This window comes from Pseudoliparis swirei, chromosome 3 (assembly GCF_029220125.1).
Source record: "Pseudoliparis swirei isolate HS2019 ecotype Mariana Trench chromosome 3, NWPU_hadal_v1, whole genome shotgun sequence".
Lineage (NCBI taxonomy): Eukaryota > Metazoa > Chordata > Actinopteri > Perciformes > Liparidae > Pseudoliparis > Pseudoliparis swirei.
Window position 1 is genome coordinate 10,394,429 of NC_079390.1, and position 24,884 is coordinate 10,419,312.

Consider the following 24,884-nt stretch of genomic DNA (forward strand, 5'->3'; position numbering starts at 1 on the left):
TTGACTTATCCAGTTACAGAAGCAACATGCTGGTCATTTATTCACTTTCACTGGTAGGGTTGAGGGGACAGAACATACTGTATATTATGTACAAACCTTGAACCACCTTTGTCTCTATGCAGTTGTCTGAGAAACTTACTGAGTCATCTATTCATTCCACTCTGCTCTGCTGGGCTTTATTTTGAATTACACTGCAGCTGCTATATACACCTGTCTAATAAACAGACATATGAGAACTGTAAATTGCCTTGATTATTATTATTATTATTAATAACAAATGCACATTGGATGCTTGTGTCCGGTACACTTGGAAAAACAGCTTTGTACATTCATCATGTAGTGAATTGCGTTATCTTTGGCACTACGCATCCTTTGCATTTTCAACATGGTACATCAGGGATACCGTTTTCCCCTCAGTTTCTATATTAACCGTGTCTGTTTGTGTCTCTGACCGTTGGGAAACCCTTTGTCCGTTAGTAAGGTTCATTGTTTTATGCACTGACACACAAGTAAGCTGCAGGTTTCTGTGAGACAAACCTCGGCAGCGGAGCAGCTCTCCGTAGGCCTTGCGGAAATCCCTGTTGAAGGCTGGATACAGGATGGGGTTTAGAGCTGAGTTAAAGTAGCCCAGCCACAGGATCACAGAGCTAAGTGTGTTTCGGGTATACGTCTTTTTCTTGATGGACATGCAGGTGAAGAGGGTGAAGTAGGGGAACCAGCAGATGACAAAGGCCCCCAGCACAGCTGCCAGGCTCATTGTAGCTTTGTGCTCCCGGGCTGTGGCTGCAATCGATGCTGCGCGCGCAAATGATGGCGTGGCAGCGCGAATACGCCGCACCTTGAAAAGATCAGTTGAGAAAAGGATTAGAGAGGTTGAAAATGAGATAAGGGCACACTTTGAACTGATGGTGAAAGGATTTAATTCAGCAACGAGTGAATATGACTCTGTGAATGCTATTTTAATGTCTTGTTTCCACTAATATGAAATCATATTACATCTTAATTTTTTTGCAAAAAGTAGTGCATTACAAGAATTATGACATTTAATGTTCCACCTTTGCATGTTCTGCAAAATAAAATAAACACTGACCTGTTCTCGTGCCACTCTGAAAATGCAAAGATACATCCCACACATAAGCAGCAGAGGCAGATAAAAGGTGCTAAAGACAAAAATGAGAGCATAGTTGTTCTTCCACTCAAACTGGCAGTAGTGTCCCTCCTTGACCTCGTCCCCCATGACCCAGTCCAAGTGCTGCACTCTGTAGTCCGCTGTATTCAAGCCCAGGTGGATCGGCACGAAGGACACAGCTAGTGACAAGGCCCAGATGGCGATCATGGCCAGTGTCACCTTCACAGGCGTAACTCTCCGGGAGTAGCTAAGGGGAGCTGAAATCGCTAGGTATCGGTCCACGCTGATGGCCATTAGGGTCAGGATGGAGGATGCACACAGCATGACATCCAGTGAGATGTAGATGTTACACAGAGCTCCTCCGAACGGCCAATGTCCACTGCGCAACTCCACAGAGGCAGAAAAAGGCATCACCAGCAGGCCGAGCAGGAGATCCGTCACTGCCAGGGACACCACAAAGCAGTTGGTGATGCGCCACAGTCGACGGCTGAGCCCCACAGCCAGACACACCAGCATGTTCCCAACAATGGTCAGAATGATTAAAGACACCAGAACCAGCCAGCGGAGAGCTGTGGGGAACATGGTTCCTCAGGCACTGGGTCACTTGTTATCTCAGGAGGAGATGTTCATCCACTGCCAGTTCACTTTCACTTTCACCATCAGACAATTCTTAGCAAGGCTCCTTTGCATCAAGGTGAGCATTGTTCCAGAGTCGATTGCACACAAAGCACTTCCCGGCCATCTCTTTTTTCCACAGTGTCGGTGCTGTAAACGCCTCCCTGGGGAAGAAGAAGAACAACGGGGATTTCTTAAAAACTCAGGTCACCATATAAATGATATTTGTGTATTTAAAAGAAGTAAAAGACTTTAAAAAAATTACAATCTCCCTACTTAATGTTATTTAATATACATACAAAAAGAGATTTGTAAATAGTAAACAGATGTCAGACAATAGCAGTATATATTCCATGAGTGACATGGCTTTAGAGACAGCTCTAGAAGGAGTTCCTCACTCTTAATAAATGTACTTACAGATTAACCTTTTAATGCAGAAAGCACGCTTACAAATGTAACATAACACACACATGAAAAACAGGACACAGACGAACCTCCATCTCTTTCATAAAGGAACTATGACAACACAATTAAAGCAGTAGCTGAGCAATGCATTACCAGAGTGCAACGCTAGATATAATACATCACCATTTATATATCGGCTTTCAGAAACTACACGCCACATTCTATTCTCTTATGTACACACGATCCTCTCGGTCTAAACTCCATAAAGTTAAATATATCTCAACATCCTCAATGCAGCAGTGATGTTCTGTGCTTGTGATTCTATTTAGAATACAGATACAGATACACAACAGCCCCATCGAATGACATTGTAGTCCTTACTCTAACACATGGGATTGAATAATACAGAGGGAATAGGCAGGGTAAAGGCTGGCCTGGGGTGGGGGGAGAAATGAAACAAGTAATGGACGATCAGCAGCACAGAGAGAGCGATGAAGAGAATGTCCCCTTTGAATGGACATATGTTGAGATCGGGGAGGTGTCCCCCAAGAGATGGGAACATTTTCTAAAGCGAGAGAGCATTTGTTAAAGAGTGGGCTGACAAACAAGACAAGATCTTAAAAACAATCATAAAACATTCTGCCAAAGTCTAAGGAGTAAAGTAAACACAACCAAGCCCAGCCAGTCTAAAAAAAGAGAGATTCCTAAGTGTCCAAGCCCATATATACTTTAAAACATGTTGCTGTATGAAGACACACATGTTTCTTTACTGATGAGTTTGCATCCATAAATACAAATATTTTTTCTTTTCAAAAGGATAGACTGCTGCTTATTATACTCAACATGAATGAATGAGCAAAATAAGATCCATCTGGATAAAAAGACAGCCGGCAAGCTTGGCTATTTAAAAAAAAAAATGTCAGCAGAATACATCCGAAAATCGCTCGCCCTTAAACGTACAACAGCTAATATAATTTAATGAAATCCATCCTGTAGGCCTATGTGTGTTTGTTTCACGTTTCATATTTCACAAGTTGATATTTACATGGCATCGCTTTGGATTTAGAATGAAGAAATAGACAAAGATATGTGCAGCAATAGCGTGTTTCTATGATTCGTTGTGTTTGACAATGAACAATAAATTAATGCTAATACCGTCTGCCAGGAAAGTAGTCCTGCCCCAACTCTGTGGGACTGCTGTTTGGAAACGTATATATATATTCTGCATGTTTGGTAGGTCTGATTTTAATTGGCTCTCTGTTTCCTTATTACAGTCAGGCTATCTGATGCACTCCCATAAAAAAATAGATTGCATTTGGCTTTGACAGACAGATATTTCTCAAATTCTTTAATTAAAGGTTTGATGATTAAAAACACAGACGCATCAGCAGATGTTAGATGGTGATATTTCATCACACTCAGTCCACCATACATGCAGCTATGGCTTTAAACCAACTGTGTTTATTTTATTCTATTCAGTGTATGTTAGCATCTTCAAACTTTTCTTCTACAACAATCGTTAGTGAACAACCGTTCGTGAACAACACATGAATGCAGGAGTGTGTTGCTTCTTTCAGCTCTGACACACACCAAATGGCCATGCGGGCTGGACGACACCTCAACTACCATCTATATCGAAACAGAAGTCTAAAAAACACAATAACACATAACTTACACATACTATACACAGATAATATAGAATAGAATAGCATAGAAGTACCTCCAACTGAGTGACACCTGTTCAACTAAATAAACTCCTCGCTCATTCATGTTTAGTTCAATAGTAAAGATGTCAAATTTATATAAATAATAACTACAAACATACGAAAGTACGGACTACCAGGGCAACTACTTTATCTTTTTTATTTATAACTACGGCTGTGTCCCTATTCCGGCTTTCCCAAACACAATATCATCATACCTGCTGTAACAACAGATAAGATAACTGGAAGTGTTTACAGTGACAATGATAAGAACAGGGGATATACAGTTATGATGTTGTGTTAGGGTGGAGGAAATTGTGCGGGTGGTCAGATATTGATCTATTTGATGAAGTATAATTGAAAGAGAACTACAACTTTATAATAATACAAATAATACAAACAATAATAATAATAATAATAATATTAATGATATTAATAATAATAATAATAATAATTATTATTATTATTATTATCACAACCACTGCAAGCATACTACACAGATAATTTCCACACCTAGCTTACTGCTCGTAGTGAATGTATCCATACAAATAAACTCATAATGCAATTTTTTAAAGGAAGAGTGTTTTAGGTGCAATTAATGCAGAAATTGAATATATTATCAATAAGTATGTTTATATCTATGTTCTTCAGGGAGCCAGCCATGATGTTTCTACAGTAGTAAATTGGACAAACCAAATACTGGCTCTATCGGGACATTCACGTTTACATTTTTGTGTCAGCCACCGTCGTTTACCTACATGCTTGTTGTACTACCATTGTTAGGAATAGTCCAATAACCAATTCTACTATGCATTAAGATTCTTTAGATTGTGCCACGACCAAGTGCAAACATTCCTGTGAATATTAATATACCGTGACGTTCCCAGCCATGTTGTTACACATGAGATATGGTTGCAATGCAAAAGTAATTCATTTAACATAAAAAGGCTATTATATTTTATAATAATTTAGAGTGTAGACTTTGCACAATGTAGCTCATCTCAACGTCATCATCATCTCTCCTGGTTTCCTTAAGTGAATTGTTTCAAAGCAGCCACCGTTTCAGCTGTCACCGGCCATTCAGAGAATCCACGTTCTTAATGTTTTAAGCCATACTAATAGATTCCCTCCGGGATAAACACTTGTTGTCTCCATGGTGACTTTGTTTGTTCAGCGTTTAGATCAAGTTTGGTCGGCCTGCTACTATCATCAGGTGCAACATGCACCGGTCTTCACTGGCCATAAAGAGTCTGACAGGATTTGAGACTAGACTCAAATAAAAGCCATGTTTGACCGCTTTTGCATTCTGCCCAGTTGCTGATGTATCACACGAGGAAGGTAACAGGAGAATAACAACATCGTAGTACCATGACGAGAGCCTAAGATCATTTTACAATTCATTGCATAATTCAACTCTCTCATCCCCAGGCAGTCAAAGAGAAATGGCAACAACAACAAAAAAGATGCTCTACTCTTCTTCAGGTGAGAACAAGTTATAGCATATCCATAGGCTTCATCTGGTGCCTGTCTCATTAGTACGTTGATCACATCATATTCTGGATTTACAGCTGCGGATATAATAGAGCTTAATGTCAGCTAACAAAGGTCAGAGCATAATATAATATAATATTAAAAAAACACTGCATCATGGAACATATTACGTCCAGCCCGTGAGGTAGATAAGTCAACAGTAGGAGATAACAATGTGGAAAAACATCCGGCCCATAACGACACAAGGTGGACCAACAATATAGATCAACAATCTAACAACATGTGAAAAGTAAAACCGCTTCAAGCTGTGAGCTAGATTTAATATTTGCCGTTTTTTAAAATCTCGCCCAATGAGAAGTTATATGATTTGCCTACATTGCATTCATATTGTTGCGTTGACCTCCTGTCCTGAGCTTATAGCATTTTATTTCTGCCACAAACCGAAGGAAGGATATTTTTGCTTCCATAAAATTATCCAGGATGGGTCTCAAAAACATATGTATCTGATTGAAACAACTCCCACATGATTGCTAGTAATCATATCAACAGGTCACACTGTTGTTGTTTTTACTGTTCGAAGTTAGCAAGAGGGATGCAATTGAATTACTCATAAAGCATTTAACTGTGAATTAAATGAAGATGGATAGACAGTATGAATACAGTTTGTTCCGTACAAATACAATTTAATTTAATAAAACTGCACACGTGCATACATACTTCATTACTAATGAATCCTAGACGTACTGAAGAGCTCCAACGTGGTTTAAACTGACTATTCAACATTAATTTCCTTGTGCAACATTACATCCACCGTCGCAGGGCTAAGAGCCACTCATATGTAGAACAATTCAACTGAAAACAAACTAACTCCCATGTGTAATAATGTAAAAAAAAACACATCCACATGATTGAGGAATACGTACATTGTTTCAAGACTTGTGTGCAGCAGTCGTGATTCTGCTTGAACAGGACTAATCCTCCACCTGCATGCCCTCTATTGTCATCTAAATAACGTTGTTCAAACTGTGCCGACTCACCTCAAATAGTTAGTCTTGAATGTCCGTCTGATCCAAACCTTCTTCCCAGATCATGAGTGCACTCCTCTGCTTCCTTGATCCTCCTTGAGTTTGACCACAAGCTTTCCTTATTTGAAGTGCAGTCTCTCTTTTTTTTTTCTCTCACTCACTCTCTCTCTCTCTCTGTCCTCACAGACATGTGCCAACCGAGACATGTAACCCATATGCACTTTAACTTCCTCTAGTGCATCCATTCATGTTTTAGATTTAAAATATATTTCCTCTTGCTAGATATTTTCAGAATTCAAGGGGTTCAAAGTATCTCTACAGGTAATGATTGCATCTAAGAAATATGATTTTTAATATTTATACAGTAATTATATATATATTCTATAGTCATCATAGTTGCATGTCGAAGTGTCCATGAGCAAGACACTGACACCCCAGCTCCCCGGTGAAGCCCACAGCTCCTTTATAACTAAGAATGGGTCAATTGCAGAGAAACATTTCCCCACATGAATAAATAAAAGTGTACATTTCTTTCTTTCTTTCTTGTCTGGTAATCATGTCATCATTGAGTGTTTTGCGAAGTATATAGTTAAGGGTTTCGGTGAGTAGGTCAAGGTGAGCCACACTTTACTCACTTAAGACACACTTCAATGAAGTGAAGTATGTATGTATTCATATTGTAATTAAATTGTGTAGTTTTAAAATTAGAATTTGCTTGCAAATTGTTATCTCTGTACAGATTTCACCACAGAGGTTCAGCATGTGGAGAGGATGCATTGAGCTAAAGCAGTGTTACATTTAAAAACGTTTGGAAGTAAACACAGGTGGAATACAAACAATAAATACACACGTAATCACAAGATGAACACTGGAATTTTAACGATACCTTAAGTTAACAAAACTAAGCATCTACATGCAAGTGGGTCTGTGAGACGGTAGTTTTAAGAACAGTGGTGCTCTGAGCAAAATGCTCACATTAATTACATGATGCTAGCATGAGAAATAGTCACCATGACTCATGATATGCTAGTAAGTTGAGTATGAGCTTCCACAATAACAAAACACATCTTTTTGACTGCATTAAAAGACATTATTTTAATAAATTCTAGAGTATTTCTATAGCATTGAAGTTAACCTGTCTGTCCTCAGATAAGTGGTCTGCTTGCGGATCTCTACACTAGGATCTACTTTATTTAGCCACACACTTTTAGATGTGCACCCCCCCCCCCCATACACACACACATGCATATCAAGCTATATATCCATATTAACTAAAAGAAACAGCCTTTTACTGTTGAGTATGTGCATTATTAAATCGGGTTAAGAGAGGACGATAAGCGTGGATCTTGATGTGTAATGTTGATATCCTCAATCCAAGAGGCAGTCATAAAATAACATATCCAGGGAGGATACGGTCTGAAATAGCAGGGCACCACGCTTCAGAAAACTGACCAGGTCAACGGAGGTAACAGCAAGTGAAGAGCAAATTAAGCATTAAGAATGTTAAGTAATAAGTGAACTCACTGGTCCAGAAACGAACGCTCAATAAGTAAAGCCAGAGCACGGCAGACATCTTGTTATTTTAATCAATATATTAAATACAACGAAGGAATGATGGACCACAAATTGTATAATGTCTCGTGTACGCCACAGCTTGAATTACTTCAATTTATTTCAGGAGAGTTACCTGCAGCACAAACCACGTCACAACCAGAAGCAGCAGCAATATTTAACAGTAAAAAGATAATAAACAAATAAACACTCAGAATCAGAAATAGATTATTCTAATCACAATTTGCCTTCTGATAGTAAAATCAAATTTAGAGTGCTCCTTGAAAATATTTGAAGACGTTAGCAGTTAGCAGACAGAGTAGCTTCTTCAGTTTCGAGGTCATCATAATGACCGTGCACTAGAAAAGTAACACACGTCCAGTATGTCCTTCTTTATTTGTCATATAGGTACTTCGGTGACTGTTTGAAGAAAAATCAAATCAAATAATTCTGATTCTTTTCTCCCACCTGCTGGGCAAATAAGGTAGTGAACTGTGGTCAACCTCTAGTTTATAAGAGATGGAATCAGCATTAACAAAGTAATTGTACGATATATAGAAGTATAATTAACATAAATGATCTGAGTACTTCCACTACTCCACCACTAGAGTTGGGACAGGGTGTTCACATATTATGCAAATGTAGTTCAAAATAAACTCACCTTAGACTGTTTGACAAGTAACCAAATGAGTGTGAGTGTTGTTTTCATCCCAGTATTCTTTATATGCCAGGGATGACTGTACGTGTGTATTTCAGGCGATCAGGATGTCTTAGATTTATCTGGACGCCGAATACGATTCTTCTGGACCAATAACGGGAATTAAAAAAGCCTTCCGGCTGTGTTGTCTGTCAATCATCTTCATTCACACTGGGGCCCTAACATGACGCGAGTGAACGCAAAGTGATGTTTCTGACTAACAAGCTTTTTCTAACTGTTTCAAGGCCGATAGTCTGACCTGCTTCCTGTTGCTGCATTATTAAATACAAGCTTTCTTCTGTCGTCAAAGTCGTCTTCTGAATCAAATTTAAAAAAACAGGACCCGGCTGAAAAACTTAAATATTTATTGGATGGATTGCCATAATATTTCCCACTGATTTTCATGGTCTCCAGAGGATATATTTGAATGAGTTTGGTGATAGTTTGATACTTCATCTTCTGTGAGATGGAGTAAAATTAGTTGAACTATCTCAACAATCATTGGATGGATCATTGATAGTATAGACATTCATATTCCCCACAGGATGTATTGGAATAACTTTGGTGATTCTTTGAGGCAAAAGGTCATGACACAATAATGGCATTAGCTCTTCAGAACTGCCACATTCAAAGGTGTGGTAAAAAAACAGCCACAAGAGAGAGAGGGTGTGTTGAGGGGGGGAAAGCAATACTGAAATAACCTGAAATGAGTGCTTGTGTCTACAACTATCGATCAAATGCACAATGCCCTATGTTCACATTGAGATTGTGTCTTTAATGACTCAGGAAATAGGTTTGGGTTTGGGGCATTTATTTCCACCACAGGGAGCACACAGTAGATACAATCCAAAAGTCAACAATCTGGCCTCAACAAACAGGGCAATGCAAAAATAAACGTTAAAAACTGCCTCGCTGCAGCTTTCTTTGACATGTTTTACATTATTTATTCATCAGAACTTTTTTATTGTTGTCGTTGATGCATAACTCATTTGCTTACATTTTCTGTGTTTGCATGTGCGTGTTATCACTGTGGGACGTGATCCCCGCCAGCCAAAGGAATGGTCTCTCTGGGGCAATAAAGGAAGTCATTATGAAGTTGCTCTTTTGCGTTACAAGTTTTGGCCACAAACTTTGTTCAACACGATGGAGGCCAGGATACAAAATATACAGACAAGAACAACATTTGGCATATGGAGCAAAAGGGAAGGTTCTGCAGTGTTTATATGTGGTGGACAAATTGCAGGAAAAAAGTGTTGCATATTAACAAATAGGCAGACATCAAACTCTGACGTGGGAACGGAAATGTTCTTCGTAGATTTACAACTGAAATTTGGCACAGCTTCTGATTTGTTTTGCCAGATTTGGCATGTAGCTTTTTGCCCACATATAACGAGGTCACAGATTCATAATTTGATACCGGTTGGTCCAACAGCTGACCTATGGTTTCAAGATGGCATTTTTATGCCACCGTCAAGTTATGAAATTAGATGAAACCTAATACTGGATTTTTGCAACACTAGTGTGTAGGTCTCAATGTAAAATAGTGCAATCTTTTAACTTAATACATTGCTTTGTATGTTGCTCCGTAATAAGGTAGCAATATGGCGCTATAGACTCTAACTATAAAATAATGGATCTCTGTAGGCCTATGTGTATGTGGGACTCTGATATCTTGAGAGCCATTCATCTATCTACTTCAGACTTGGCAGTTGTATTTCTTTATATCCAAGGAAGTGCTTAGTCAAATCTGTTGCAATTTGTACACACATATTAATAAACTTTGACTATAATAAGTAAGAGGACCACACTCGCAACAGCGAGATGCAATACAATACACAGTGAAATGGTTGCAACGGGCTGACTGACGTACATTACCTGCACTTCCTGCTCACATCACATGGATGATGGCAATGCTAATGTCTTCATTCGTCTTTATTTACCTGGGGCCAACAGCTGATGGTCAGCTGGAAGTTAGAGTGTGCCAGAGTGTATTTCCTCAGTGTGTATAAAGCGACTGTTATGAGTTACTTCCGCTATTTAAATCCATGCTCTACCTCAAGTCCTCATTGGTGAAGCTAAACAAGAGACAAATGCGTCTCTTCAGCTCAGTGTATTGATGCTGTATGAATATTTTAGGTCTTGAGATTGAGGTGTGTTTTGCAGAGGTAGTTTTAGTGTTTTGGGGCCTCAGGCAAATACGGTCTAAGCTTATTTTTCACACATCCCCTAATTGGGAATGTTGGTATTGGCAGTGGTAGAAGAAGTAGGACTACTCAAAAATGTTTTCTTTTCCGATTAACTACGATGACTATACTATTACTGCGTAATATTGTTCATATCTAAACATCATAATAACTCTGTAGTTGTTTGGGCCTCCGAGACCTACCTTAACCAAAGGTAAATCTGGTGTTTTTCCAGACTGTATTGCGTGAGTAGCAGCAACTTGTGTGCGTATGTCTTGGCATATGCATTGTTCAGGAATCAGGACCCAAGGAAAGGCAGTGTTGAATGTGAGGGCAAGCATGTGGCCCCTTCTGAACAGACATGTTTTGAACGGGCACTGAATTAGTCACATGTAAAATGAATTAAACTCAGTTTTAAATATGTATTTGTACCTAGAGGTCCATTACAATGGAAAAGGAAACATTTCTTGGACAATTGTTTCAAAAACCCATTTGAATAATTTGTCACACTGTTTGTGTGGCCAACCGGCACCACGGTTTGTTGAAGCTATGCATCTTTAGATTCTCACTTAAAATACCCAACATGCACAGGGCTGGGACACATTAAATGACGTTTACCAAATCAGTCATATAAAAGGTGTAAAAACAAATATCATTCAATGTACGAATCATAGTATATGTACATGCATGTACTGATATATTTAAATCAGGGAATACAAACAGCCCATTGTTAATGTGTCTTCTTTAGAACACATGAACATTTCAGCAGGAAAGGCAAGTTGGGAAACAAAACTTCAGTGGCTCTGCCAAAATTGTACACAACCTGTAAGTCACAAACAAAAATAAACATAGTACTGTTGAAGTCTTCCGAGAGAGACACACTGACTCTTTCATGCTAACTAGTACTAATGCAGAGAATGTGCGGACAAAAAACAAAAAAAACCTTGAACCTTGAACAAAGTTGTCAAATGGCCAAGTGTGTTACAGTCTGTTACAGATCAAGGCTGTGTCCATATTTGTCTTGCAACAATCCCACTCTCTACCCCACCGGTGGTTAGTCTCACCTGTGTAGGATGAGGACAACCGCTTCAATTAAATATTATACATAACGAGAGCTTCCTGCCCCTCTGTTGTTGAAATCCATGAGCGTTTATTCCTCCATAAGGAGAAGCAGGACTTAATTCAATTCAATTCAATTCAGTTTATTTTGTATAGCCCCAAATCACACATTTGCCTCAGAGGGATTTACCAATTAGCACCATGGGTGTCACAGCAATGTGAGGAGTTGATTGTAATCTCACAGTTTAAAGCATCATTATGGTGACACTGTCAGAGTAATTTACGGATGAAAAGCTGACGCTCATTCTCACACTAATTGTTAACAGATCACAAACGAGAGCAAAATGTTAAAGTTCACGACAACACCAGATCAGTCGGTTTAGTTTGCCGTACAATCACCTTATTAGTGTAAGATATGTAAAGAGGAAAAATAATAAGAAAAAGATTCATTAGCATCCTGTCGATGTAGCTGTCCACACTTCACTGGAATGAAGAATAACAGAGCAATTTGCAGCGAACGTCAGTTAAAAAAATTAGTTCAGTGCAAAGCTTGCCCTGGGAGAAAAGCACTGAAGTGGAATTGAGTTTGTCCTCTCTAACACTGTCTGACATGGGGTGGACACAACATCAAACATGTAATATAAAAGATAATATAACTTGCAATAATTGTTACTTTTAGCTCAGTTGTTTCTTCCTGGCAAAAAAAATCTTTCTGATGAAACGGCCTCGCTTTACCATGCTTTATGTAACATGTTATGCTTTACTGTGTTGTGAAATGATTAGCATATGTTTTACTGGATTAAAGCATGCATGAATCATTGGTGCCACATAAAGCTTACTGTGGTGCAAAATAAATAAATAAATGCAAATCAACACCAGTGTCCTTTACGAGATAGTGTGTGTTGCTCAGTCATTTAATGTGGCTCTAGGGTTGGAAACATGTGTCTGTCTATTGGTTAGTCCACCACTTTAGTCCAGACGGAAATATCTCAACAATACAGACATGCCCTGTGTCTAAATGCTGCACATTATTAAAGCTCTTCTGTAACTTTGTGCTCCAGATCCCATCTTCCTCTCCAGGTCTTGCCTCAGTTCTCCTGTCTGGCGTGGCACTAGTTTGAGCTTCCAATTGTCTCCTGGCCATCCACTGACTTTTCTGCCATATTGAGATTGACATGTATGGTATTGAATGAAAAGTCTCAGCAGTCACATTCAATTTGGTGGACACATTCATGTTCACCTCGTGCCATTGTTTTCAATTTGTCCAATACTTTGGTTTAACAACAAAAGCAAACAGTCAGCTTGGAACGTATTACTGTATATCTGCCTGACTCAAGTGTCTTTGAGAACTGAGAAAAGCGCTGTAAGAAATTTAATTCAATATTATTAACACACCATATGGGGTCAGATGAGTCTAAATAACTGCAAATGCACACAGAGATACTAAAAAATGCAAACTCAAAGATTCACAAATGCGCACAGAGCAATTCACAAATATATTCGATTTACAAATGCACACAGAAGGATTTACAAATAAGGGAGACATCTGATTGGCTACAGATAGGTCTTTGTTGAAAATAACACATTTGCGAGCGAGCCACGGCAGGGGAGTCTCAAAAACCCACGCACAAATGTGTAGCGATCCACAAACAAATAAATCGTAATGTATTTATGTGTGCGTTGGAATGTATTTGTGAATCGTTCTGCGCACATTTGTGAGTCTAATTTATTTGTGAATCCTTCTGTGTGCATTTGTAAATCGAGTTGTGAATTGTTCTGTGCGCATTTGTGAATCTTTGTGTTTTCATTTGTGAGTCTCTCTGTGTGCATTTGCAATTATTGAGACTGATCTGACCCCATAATACCACAGGGATTTAATGAATTCATGTATAGCCCCCAAATGACCACATAGAGTCACTCATAATCACATTCTAATGCATTCTAATGATTCCGCTCCGTGCCAGTTTTCTATGCACAGCTAGTGTGCAGCTTGTCTGAGCTTGTGAGCTCATGGCTTTATACGCAGGGGCTGGGGAGAGCCGTTGGACCTCAACCAGACGGACTAGTGAACCAAAATAATGAGCTGAAAGTGGCGGAGGGCTGCATATGTATAAAGTTGCATACTGGGGTGTAACTTTTCACAGGTGTTACAATGCAACTTATCATTTCACCATACAGGGAGTCATTGGATTCAAAGTTAATATCACCAACGTCAATTAATGGCGATGGAAGTTTTTCAGTTGGCAGGTTTTATGTGCAAAGTCATAAAACAGTCGCAAAGGGTCCACTGTGCACCACATTTAAATATTGTTATACAAGAACAACATATATAAACAAACCTTTTTATGTCGCTGTATGTTTCATACTCGTTATATTACAATAATGTGACATGTTATTTTATCTACCTACTTGTGTTATTTATTTTAGAACTAACTGCCCTTCTTACATGCTAGGAAAAGGCTACTTTTTACACATGGTAAGAATATGGAAGTACACATTAGAAAAATTGCCAGACACAAAGTACAAGTATTTCATACAAAATAGGATTCCGCACAAATGGCCATGTGACGTTCAGTAGATACTGTCTCTAGATGCTTTTAATGGGCCACGCGCTTATTTAGAGGCTACGCTGCAGACTTTGTGAGTCAATAAATGCGGATGAATGCAGGTTTTAATTGATGAAATATGTAGGTGAGGGAAAGACACTACTTTACAAACTACTTCAGGCGTTTCTTTGTGCAGTTCATTAGAGAATTGTGCACATCATAAATGCACCAGCACAGCCGTTTCATGCGCGACTGGTGCTGAATCATCTCCTGAGGCATAATAGACGTGTAAGTATTGATTCGGTTATTTCCACCAATAGGCTCGACCCAGCCACCACTCTTCAAAACAAGCAGCACAATCATATTGTTGCTGTGATTACATAACTGAGACACGGTAAATTGTTCTTCTCTGCCACCATGTGAATTACACCGATACTTTAATGACTGTGGGGAGGCTTTGAACTGATGTTATATATAACTACGTGTGAAGCCATTTTGAAATTGAACTCTTTAATGTTCACAGAGATGACAAGTAGTTTCAGTCACTGTGAAAGATATTCTCTGATATGGACAAGTGCAATATGTTGTCTGACCCGTTTATGTTTTGTTTTATAGACCCATTTGCCTTTGGCTGGAGGACTCAGTGCAGTGCTGTTGCTGCAATATTGTTTAGCAGTACCACTTTTCAAATTTGGCAAGTTCATTGGCCCAGAACTGCAGAATCTCAGCACAGCTCTTAGGTCAAGCATTTAGAGCTCTCTTCATGTGCGAACACAAAAGATTGCTCATCCCATTTCGGGAGTTTCTTTGTTGTCTTCTCTGTCTTTTATTTTCTGGCTAGGAGGTTTCATGATAATGTCTCTTTAAAAATAATATAGTAAGATAGGATCGATATAAAGGAAGTGCATTTTTATCTCATTCCGACAACGTTAGCCAGATTTACGATGCACAATTCTTAAACAGCACCATTAACACACAGTACAGCTGACTTTGGGATGACTTTTGACAAACGATGTAGTTCTAACGCCTTATAAAAGGACCTTCAGTACAACTGCAGGGCCCTTACAACACACATTCTTCTCTTATGTTCAGAGAGAAAACGTCACCGTTTTAGCAATGCACCACGACAACACTGTCAGGGGCGAGATCAAAAAAAAAAACCCTTTCGCCCTTTGCGCTCACCAAGGGTATCTGTGCTGCCAAACAAACAGCGTCTTTGTGCTCGTGTTTTTTTTATATGTATTTAAATGAGGTAATATGCATACTTTTGGGGCGAAACCAGCGGCTTTCTATGCAAATGAGCATAATTGCAAAAACAGTCCCATTAACAAAGATCAGCAGTAACGGCAACACACAGTTACAGTGAAAGTATTTGCGTCTTCGGAGAGATGGAAGTAACTGAAGCGCATTGAGACTCGCCGGTGATCATGGCAGTGTAGCCAGGCGAAGGCCCAAACTCATCTATCTTGGGAGGCAGTGACAGGATGCAATGAAAGTTGAGCCATGAAAAATACATGAATTAAGCTCCCAAACATTTCAAACAAACAATTTATTTTATCCCTCTCCCTCTGCAAAGAAAGTGCAAATTGCACTCAGCTGAAAAACTCTATGGCCGTGTTTGCTTTGCGATATCATAAGCGCGATAACTTTCGTGAATTGGACCTTGAGAAGGGTCAGTTAGTGGTGCTACCAGCGGCCGCATCCCATTACATACCGGAGTCCTCTCCAAGACCATTAACCGACTTCTGTGTGTAAAAGTCAGTGGAGCTCCTCTTAAAGCTACATAAAGAATAACGACTTTTGCCAATTTTCTTAACAGTGCAGCTCTGTATGCATTCATTGTTTCCATTTAATCTAGTAAAAGAAAAACTCACTCACTTATAATACGCCCTTTACAGAGCAGCCATTTTGTTGTGCAAGAGTCATTACGGCCCCATTCTATTTAGTGTCAGTCAATCCAGTGAGCCGGCATGCACAGTACCAGGACCCCCGGCCCACATAAATGGAATGGGGACCATAATTAATGTTATCAATTACACCTGCGTTTACCCTGCAATGACGTTAACTGCACGAGGCTCCGAGGCTGTCAAAGCTGCTACGGACCGACAGCTCCCTCTCGTACCATTGTTGCAAGAATTTTATTTTCACCTGTTATAATTTCTAATTAAAGCACCTATAAGTACTTCCTGCTCCAAAGGTAATATCATGATGTTGGCTTAGCTTACTGCTCAGATAATCTGTTCATGCGTTCCTCACTCATAAACTCTAAACCACATGTTCCCTTTGCACCGATTGCACCGAAGCGTCAGTGAAAGCATCCGCAAGGTTTTGTTTAATTTAGCTGTAGTTTGCGTTTTATGTTCATGTGCCTGTGTGTTTCTGGGCTTGAGCATGTGCACATGGACGTTTTGATTGTGACTCACGCTTCATTGCAGCATTTAGGCATGTCATTGTTTTAGCCCGAAACCTTTTATGAAGTTTGGATTGTTTGGGGATTTGGAGACCATCGGCACAATTGTCAAAGGCATAATGAATGTTTCTCTATTTAGTAGCTAGTTTGCAGATGTGAAAAGGTTTAGATGCACTGTAGCTCTACTTCTCAGCTGAACATTTTCTTTATTTCATTTATTAAGTGCACAAAGAGAAGCCAAGCGTTCCAAATTGAAACAAAGCTCCGGACAATACTAAAACATATTTACAGACAAATAAACAATCATCAAATTCTGATTTATTTCTGCATTTAAAGGGATTCCATTCCAAAAAAAATAGTTTTATGCTGCACAGTTAGTCTCAGGAGTCAGTGAGGGGGACAATTGAAGGAGAGATGTAACACCAACAGTAACTCATAGCGCATTGATCAGAACTTTACAAAACAGAATGTCAGAAAAATAAATATGTGGCTGTGGGTAGCCATAAGCAGACATGTCGACAACAAAATAATGCTAACTTTAAAAAAAGTAAAATAAACAATTCCATCCAGATGAAACTAGCTGATGGTCACAAAGATGAGGAAAAAAATCTGAGTACAAAATCATGTTAATAAGCTTTGACAGTGTGCAAGAGAGTGGAACTCTAGTCTAGCGGGTAAAATTCAAATTCAGAGTAATCTCATTCTATGGGTGGGAAGGGAATAGTAAGAGTCCTCTGTGAAGGCTTCTGCTGGTCACTTGCAACACTGGCTCATGGCTATCAATGAAACAGCACACAGGTATTGTTCAGAGGTCTACACTTGCTGCATTTTCCTGGGCAGCCACTTGAACAGGTCCTTGCACAGCTTTTTGCTTCTCACCTTTGACTTTGTTAAGTTCTTAATGACAACGTTTCTGAGCAGGCTGAAGTTCAGGGGCTGGGATAGGTGCGTGGAGAAAGCCTCATTTCCTTTTGCTGCATGATTCCAAACTTCCAAGAAGCGTCTTTCCTGCTGCCTGAAGTCGTACTCCACACTGGACAGACAGACACACATGCAGGGAAACAACATACAATGTATAATCCGGCCCATGCCGGAGACGCAAATGCATAAATGCATCCCGTTGTAAGATTTCAAAGCGGGCGATTGGTTCAGGCAGGCAGGCATTCCCTGGCAGGGTCTCCTTTTTCTTTTCTTTTTGTTCTGACGGTACGCACGTCTTGTTCAAATTTCCTTATCTTCCACTTGGCCTTCAAGGACCAGACGCCAACACACTCCAGTCAGCAAATCAACTTACGAAACATCTTTTTGTCATGCAAAAGCGGTTTGGAAAATAAGATCAGGAACCTTTTGAATATTTCAAAGATAACGATTTAGGTTTTGCTTTGTAGAGCAAGAGCTTTTTAGTTTTTTTTCTCTCCAAAAGATAATGAGAAGACTTAACCTTGTTTCAAAAAAAGGGTTTGTGGGACAATTTCTCTATCACATCCAACTGATGCAGCATTTTAGCTAATGGGTGAACATAAAGATCAAAGTTAGAACATTATAGCTCACCACTATTGTGTCTTAAGTCTGTTATTTTCTCTCTTTTAATTAAATGAAAATAACTGTTTCACCTTAAAATTGTATTTACTTCACGCCAAATGTCTGATTTTAGATAAGGCCGCTTTAGATAAATGCACCTAACCCTCACAGCTTACCTCACATGTGAACATACTTAACAATGTTAACATGACTTCAGTAAAGGGATCATCATACATTTACCGTGCAGGCTGCTTCTGCACGACCTCTTTGCTCGTTTGAATTTCAGAGAGTGCATCTCAATCTCCATAAATCTGCAGTGTGAATAGATTGCGTCACATACAGTCAGCGCTTAAATGTGTCAGTTGTTCCAAAAGGTTTGTGATGGGCTCAGAGGGGGAACTGTAATCTCCCTATGTATTCATTCAATTGGGCAATACAGAGCTTTTCATTTGGTAAACTGCCCATACAGTAAGTCATTAATTCTCAGAGAAGTGAAGTGGACAGGCTGCCGGGGAAGTGCTTGGCAACTGAAATGGCAAATGGGCTCAACCTTGTTGAATTGTGTCTCAAGCACAAAGGGACCTTTAAATGAACCCGATATTTCTGAAACTGCCCATGGATAATCAAGTGATGCATGGTCCCACTTCTGTGTGTCTGTGTAAGTAATTCAGAATATATTGACATCCACGTTATATTACGTTAATTTCTTCGTGTAACTCATAAAAGCACTCATCCTGCGGCAGTTAATATCTCTATTCAACGGCGTGTCGTTCTAAAATATAGATTTCAATCTAATTGTTTACTTAATGTCCTCAATACCTCAAGTTCCGAAATGGAGGCCTCCTGCCCTGCCAATAATCAAAATCAAGGAGCAGCTCAAAGCTATGAGATGTATGTTCATGATAATCTGCAATTTTAGTTTTATCGTCGGCGAGAGCTGAATTCTGTAGCTGATCTCTGATCAGTTCCAACGCTGTGTGTAGGCAATGTCGCTGCTATCTCACCTGTAGACGATGCAAGCAGTCTTCTGGCAGGTTGAGCAGTTTCTGAGGTCCTGTCCAGTTTTGTAGCATCGCCGACTAGGATAATACAACATTTAAAAAAGAGACATTTCACACATCACATAAGGAAAACCTCCAAAACTTTCACTATTCACTCCACTCGTGCTTTCTGTTTGATAGACTTCAGACTGTTGTTGGCAGCGATGAGCTGTGTGACGTGCATTATGTCAGACATCAGTCGGTTATTTGGAGTTGGTTCTTCTGAAACATGACCTCGGAGGCAGTCAAAACTGATTAGCACAATACAGCAGATGAGAATGATTGACAGAGACATATTGCCAGAAGGCGGTTTTAATTCCCGTCATTTGTCCCAGAAGAGTAATACGGCTAAATAAATCTCCCCGAGACGGACCCTCTTGAAATGCTCAAGTAGGTTTCCGTCACACTCGGGCGCACATTCAAGGACCTGTTTTGAGTGTTCAGGCCGCACGCCATCACGCTAGGATTCCTGATTTAAGACTCGTTTATCGTGGCCATTGAGCCGGCTGCATGACATCAGTATGTTAGCCTTCAAAAGGTATTTTACATCACAGGGCATGTAAGAGATGGTTGAAATCATAATTCTTTTCTCTTGTTAAGGCCTTTTTCCAACGTGTGTTCTGGTTCAATGTCAGGACAAAGTCAATGGTACACAATTTACTTCATACAAATTGTGTTGCACATACTGTATATTCTTTCCATGCAGGATGATCAAATATCAAACGTGCACTGTGATAATCGTTCACTTTTTGGTTTTACAACTAGTTGTACGAACAAAACTGATATCTGTATTTGTTAATTACAACAAAAATGTCGACCCTATATAAAATGTATATCTTTGTTATTGCGTCCCAGTAACCGGTAGTTTCCCTCTATCTAAACTATGGATGAATAATCATGCATACAATTACACAAACGCAAAGGTTATTTTTAGATGAAAAATCAATGCAATTTGTTATCGAATTGCCAAGCCTCTGAGTCAATGTGTGATGACTCACTGGAAAGGCAAAGATCAGCACTGCAGGACAGCTTTTAAAGAAATTCTCTTGACCAAATGCTGGCAAACAGTTATACCTTTTATTGAACTGAATATAGGGTGTATTAATAATTCAGTCAAATCTGACCCTGCAGGTTTTCTACTATAATGAAACTATCAGTCATTAAAAAAGCATAATGGAATATTTATATTGTCAGTCTATAAGTAAAGAAAAAACATCTTATTGGAGGAGTCACCCTCACGCGCCCTCACGCGCCCTCACGCGCCCTCTTACCTGCCGGTGGGAGTGTGGCACGTCTCCAGGTCATGGATAATGTTGAGCAGAGTAGTGATCCGGTCCTTGTTGGCGGCGAGGCTGGCCTCCACCGTCTCCAGCCTCTGCTGTAGTGCTGCTGATTTGCGGCCCTGTGGGGATGGCGGCAGCAACAGGGCCGCAGCAGCCGGGTGGGAGTGAGCCTGGCTGGTGTTCTCTGGGCATGATTGAGGGCGAGCAGGGCTGAACTCCAAATCCGGTCTGACGATTGCATCCACCTCGCAGCACCTGAGATGAGGAAGGGATGCCGTGTGCATTGTTGATGACGGCGACGTGGAACTGCATTGGGGGCCCGGTGGAGTGAATGAAGGCTCCGGACTTGTGTGTGCTTGTGGGAGTGATGAAGAGCTTGACTCGGAGTTTTGGAAGACTGAAATTTCGGTGGTTTCCAGTGATGAGATGGTGGTGGGCACACAGTTTGCCTGTGCTTTGGGAGCGGGTATTTGGTATTTGGGAAGGGTCTGTTCATCTGCATTGGATTTAAGCTTAATGTTTGCATGCCTGACTGAGACTCCCAAGGCAAACTGTTCTGCATTTGAATCCGTCTCCTGGGCTGTTTTTACTGGTGGGCATGTAGCGCAGTCTCCCTCATGTCCTGTTTCTGCGTATCCTTGACAATGTGCGAGCCGTTGTTGTTCTGTGTTCATGCAACCCTGCAGACAAGAGCTGCTTGACTTCATTAGGGAAATGTAATTCTGAAGGTTGGTGACCTGGGACAGATTTAAATCTTCATGGTCATTTGACTCACGCACAAACAATTCATCGAGTAGATTACAATTGAATTTGTTTTTATCAGATCCAGTATCGGAAGTAATGGTTGATTTAGGAAGGCGGCTGTTCGCATCGCTGCCTCTGTTGTGATTTTCTGACACATTTAGCGGCTCAGATATTACAACTGGAGGTGTTGCAGAGCTGTTTTCCTGATTGCAAACGACAAGGCACACGCCAGATTCATCACAGACTCGGCTGTCTGTCGGCCGCGTGTGATCAGGGCGATGTGAGCGAGGCGCTTCATTACGACTGAGATCTTGTGTTGTGTCTGCTGATTGACGTGAAGATGAACTTGGAGCACAGACGTTACTTTGGCTCCCTGTCAGCGCGGATGAAGGGGGGGTGGCTGTGGGGGGTGAATTCCTCTGATTGATTGAGGAGTACCTGAGGGCCTTGTTTTCGCATAGCGTGCCGTTGCGTCGAGATGGGGAGCCGGGAGCCGCACTCGAAAGCAGCCTTGCTTTTGAGTCCAAGGGTTTCGCTGCACTCGGCGTCGCGTTCAGAGACGCCGTGGAAACATAAAGTGTGGGCTCAGAATTGGAGCAGTTTGGTGGAAAACTTTGTGTCGCAGGGGCGTTATGTTTAATGCTGAGTGGATGTGAATTAGAGTTATGATTCAAAGTGCTCCGCGGGACAACAGCACTGAGAGATGGATGTGACGTCGTTGTCTGTGGTGTGGGGAAGACAGTTGAGGCCAGTTCAGCGTCAATAAGAGACACTTTACATGGTGGTTTGCCGTCTACGGTTGAGGACGGCTTTTCTTGCGTTGTAGGATCTGGAGCATGTGCACTTTGTGGTGGACTAGGGGTTGGAAGTTGAACAGTTGTTTCCTGTTGATGAATGGAGTCTAATGCATTGGCTGCCAGTGCTAAATTTGGACATTTTGTGGGCATTTGTGGGCTATAATTTGTTTTTGTTTCCGTGTTTACTTGCGCTGCATGTGTTTGACGTTGAGCAAGTTGAGCGGTTATACTTTCAATGGACATCAGTGCGGCAGTGGAACTTGTGAATATTTCGCACATGCTGCTAATAGTCGTGTTTCCAGGTCCTGCAGCTGTAGTGTGCCAACGAGAAGGTGACCACAGAGCCTCTTCGGGTGTCGCGTGTACAGACACGCACACACTTTGAGGCATGCCATGTTGCGATATCTGGAGGGGCTTCGGATAAGTGTGTGACTCCGGGTTGTTTGGTTTGGTAGCCGTGGCCATCTGTGGACTCAATGTGAGACTTGTTGGTCGGGGAGGCTTCCTGTCCTGGGATGGTTTCGCAAATGTACCGGCATCCTCTCGTCTTGTCTCAATGGTTGCTGTCGTGACCGTGATGGTTTTAGCATGTAGGATGGCAGTGGGTTGAGGAGACGTCGCATCGATGGCAGCATGCGTCTGTGACAGAGCGACCAAGTCGGCCATGTTGTGCACTGGGCATGCCGGGTGTGAGGCTTTTCCGTACTGCAGTTCTACACTGAAATATAACAGTTGTGGATTAACGTGTGTCCTATTGTCTCGGTTTGTGATGCTCTCAGGGATATCATGATGACTTCTTGGCTCAGCAGTTTTCTCAATGTCGGGCATCGGGGCATGCGTGCTCGTGGAGAGTGAGGTGAGCGCTGCCTTTAACGGTTTCTCTCCGAAACAAACGTCAGCAGCGGCGGCGCTTCTCTCCGCCAAAGTCTCAACTCCGGTGCCCACAGACTGTCTGCCTCCGCAATGGCTGCATATTTTCGGTGTCATACCAAAAGGTGCGGCGGCAGATAACAGCAGCGTCTTCCCACACCGCTCTGCCGAGTGACCTTGCAGTCTGGTTTGGTCTCTTCCCCGAGAGTTCGCAGGCTCTGCCTCATCACTATGAACGCTAATCCCACCGATAGCCTCCGAATCCACCACGCTGCCGTTTGTGTAGCGAGCAGCAGATCTCAATTTAGGCCCGACGTTGCTTACTGCAAAGTGTGGGTTGGTCTTGATTGCCCTGGCATAGCAATACGTCCCGCAACTGTTCCTCTGACTGCAGGCCACATCCTCAGAGGCCTCACCTCCAAGCGCTTTGAAAGTCACTTCCTTTTTGGTCTTGGATTCTCCACTTTTCTGTTTCAAATTAGCCCTTTTCTCTTTGTCACTCTTTGTGAGCAGTAATATCTCCTCGCACTCATTTTCCTTGACAATATAGCTCTTGGTTGTTTGAGTAATGATATGTGATGGCGTCGAGAGTGTATCAGTTAGCTGTTCACCGTTCTGGGTGGATGGCCTGCTGATCGCTGGGGACGTCTGAACACCAATGCTGCACTGAGGTCCCCACGTCTGCAGCAGGGCTCCTCCGCTTCCTGTTGTCCTCCAGCCACGCACTCCAACCAGGGCAGAGACACCTAAGACTGGAACCGAAGTTGTCAGGTCGGCCGCTCGTCTCCCCATCCCTTGCCTGGCTGACTCAAAAGTCTTATAAATCGAGAGAGCGGCAGCGTTTCCACACCATTACGTCCGTCTAAAAGTAAGAGAGGAACACGTTTACAGTGAGAGGCTTTTAAGAGAAAGCCATGAGTAAGCAGGACAAGTTGAAACAATGCACAGAGCGAGACAAGGAGACAAGGAACTGGTTCGATACCGCATAAATGAAGGATAACGAGGGTTGTGAAAAGTCAATTGCGGATTTGAGATAAGACTTTTAAATTTCTGTGACATGGGGTGACCGTGTAATATGAATCCCAGTATGTGAATACTGATAATAAGCGTTCTGCATTTCATTAGCATTTCAAAAATACCGCACAGATCCCCTCGTCAATGTCTGACAGCACAAATAATAATTAATTTGTGGAAGGGAAATTCAAAACAAAGCCCCTGTGGTGAACTCTCTCTCCTCTCTTCATTGAAATGTTTGTCGTATAGCGAGCAGGCTCCACTCTGTTGTCCTCCACACTCAGCTCACCTTGGAAAGAGACCATAATGTATATACACTGATGCGATAGACTTCATTAAGCTTCGCATTTAACCGGAGCGCTCGCTCACAGAGGTGGTGTTTTGTGTGTGTGTGTGTGTGTGTGTGTGTGTCATTGCCACCCCTGGAATCCCATGTGCCAGCATTCTTGTGCATCCAAGAGGTCATTTTTTAAAAGATGTATTTTATTGTAACCCGGGGCTATAATGTGTGCAGTTTTGCATAAGAACTGGTCTTTTTGAACACTAAAAATACACAGTGGGAATGTGTGCGTTTTCTGTTCCCCATAAAGCGTTGATTTATGACAGATTTCTCGCCAAGACATTCTGACAAGGCTCCCTTCACTCCTTCCTCCTTTTCATCCTCCCCGATTGCCAACATTGCAAAAAGAGCATTTAGATTATTATTGTGGTTGTCACGTCATTTTACTTTAATTGAGCTCAGCCAAGTGTCCTATGTCTGTTGTTACCTTCTAACCCAAAGTGATAACTGTCCTGCCCTGT

General features: G+C 41.2%; 2 protein-coding genes and 1 long non-coding RNA gene across 7 annotated transcripts in view; 1 reads left to right on the forward strand and 2 right to left on the reverse strand.

Moving 5' to 3' along the window:
- hrh2b (histamine receptor H2b) lies at positions 1–1,805 on the reverse strand. Its single transcript, XM_056407318.1, has 2 exons — positions 1,091–1,805; positions 1–838 (listed from the first exon to the last, which is right to left on the reverse strand). The coding sequence occupies exons 1-2, from the start codon at positions 1,709–1,711 to the stop codon at positions 362–364; spliced, it is 1,098 nt and encodes a 365-aa protein (XP_056263293.1). The 5' UTR covers positions 1,712–1,805; the 3' UTR covers positions 1–361.
- The window catches only part of LOC130188786 (mucin-2), a 23,784-nt gene continuing 599 nt past the window's right edge, over positions 1,700–24,884 (reverse strand). For 2 of the 5 annotated variants that reach the window (XM_056407286.1, XM_056407277.1), the window contains 4 exons: positions 20,647–23,931; positions 19,340–19,414; positions 17,694–17,847; positions 1,721–1,908 (listed from right to left, as the gene is read on the reverse strand). In XM_056407286.1, the coding sequence (XP_056263261.1) occupies positions 1,819–1,908; positions 17,694–17,847; positions 19,340–19,414; positions 20,647–23,861 (3,534 nt within the window). In that variant the 5' untranslated portion in view covers positions 23,862–23,931 and the 3' untranslated portion in view covers positions 1,721–1,818. Of the gene's footprint in view, positions 1,909–17,657; positions 17,848–18,569; positions 18,647–19,339; positions 19,415–20,646; positions 23,932–24,884 lie in introns of those variants that run through there. The other 3 variants (XR_008830653.1, XM_056407294.1, XM_056407307.1) reach the window with 3 other exon arrangements.
- Positions 5,277–24,884, forward strand: part of LOC130188828 (uncharacterized) — a 27,863-nt gene continuing 8,255 nt past the window's right edge. The window contains exon 1 of the long non-coding RNA XR_008830658.1: positions 5,277–5,334. This is a non-coding gene — a long non-coding RNA (uncharacterized LOC130188828). The remainder of the gene's footprint in view (positions 5,335–24,884) is intronic.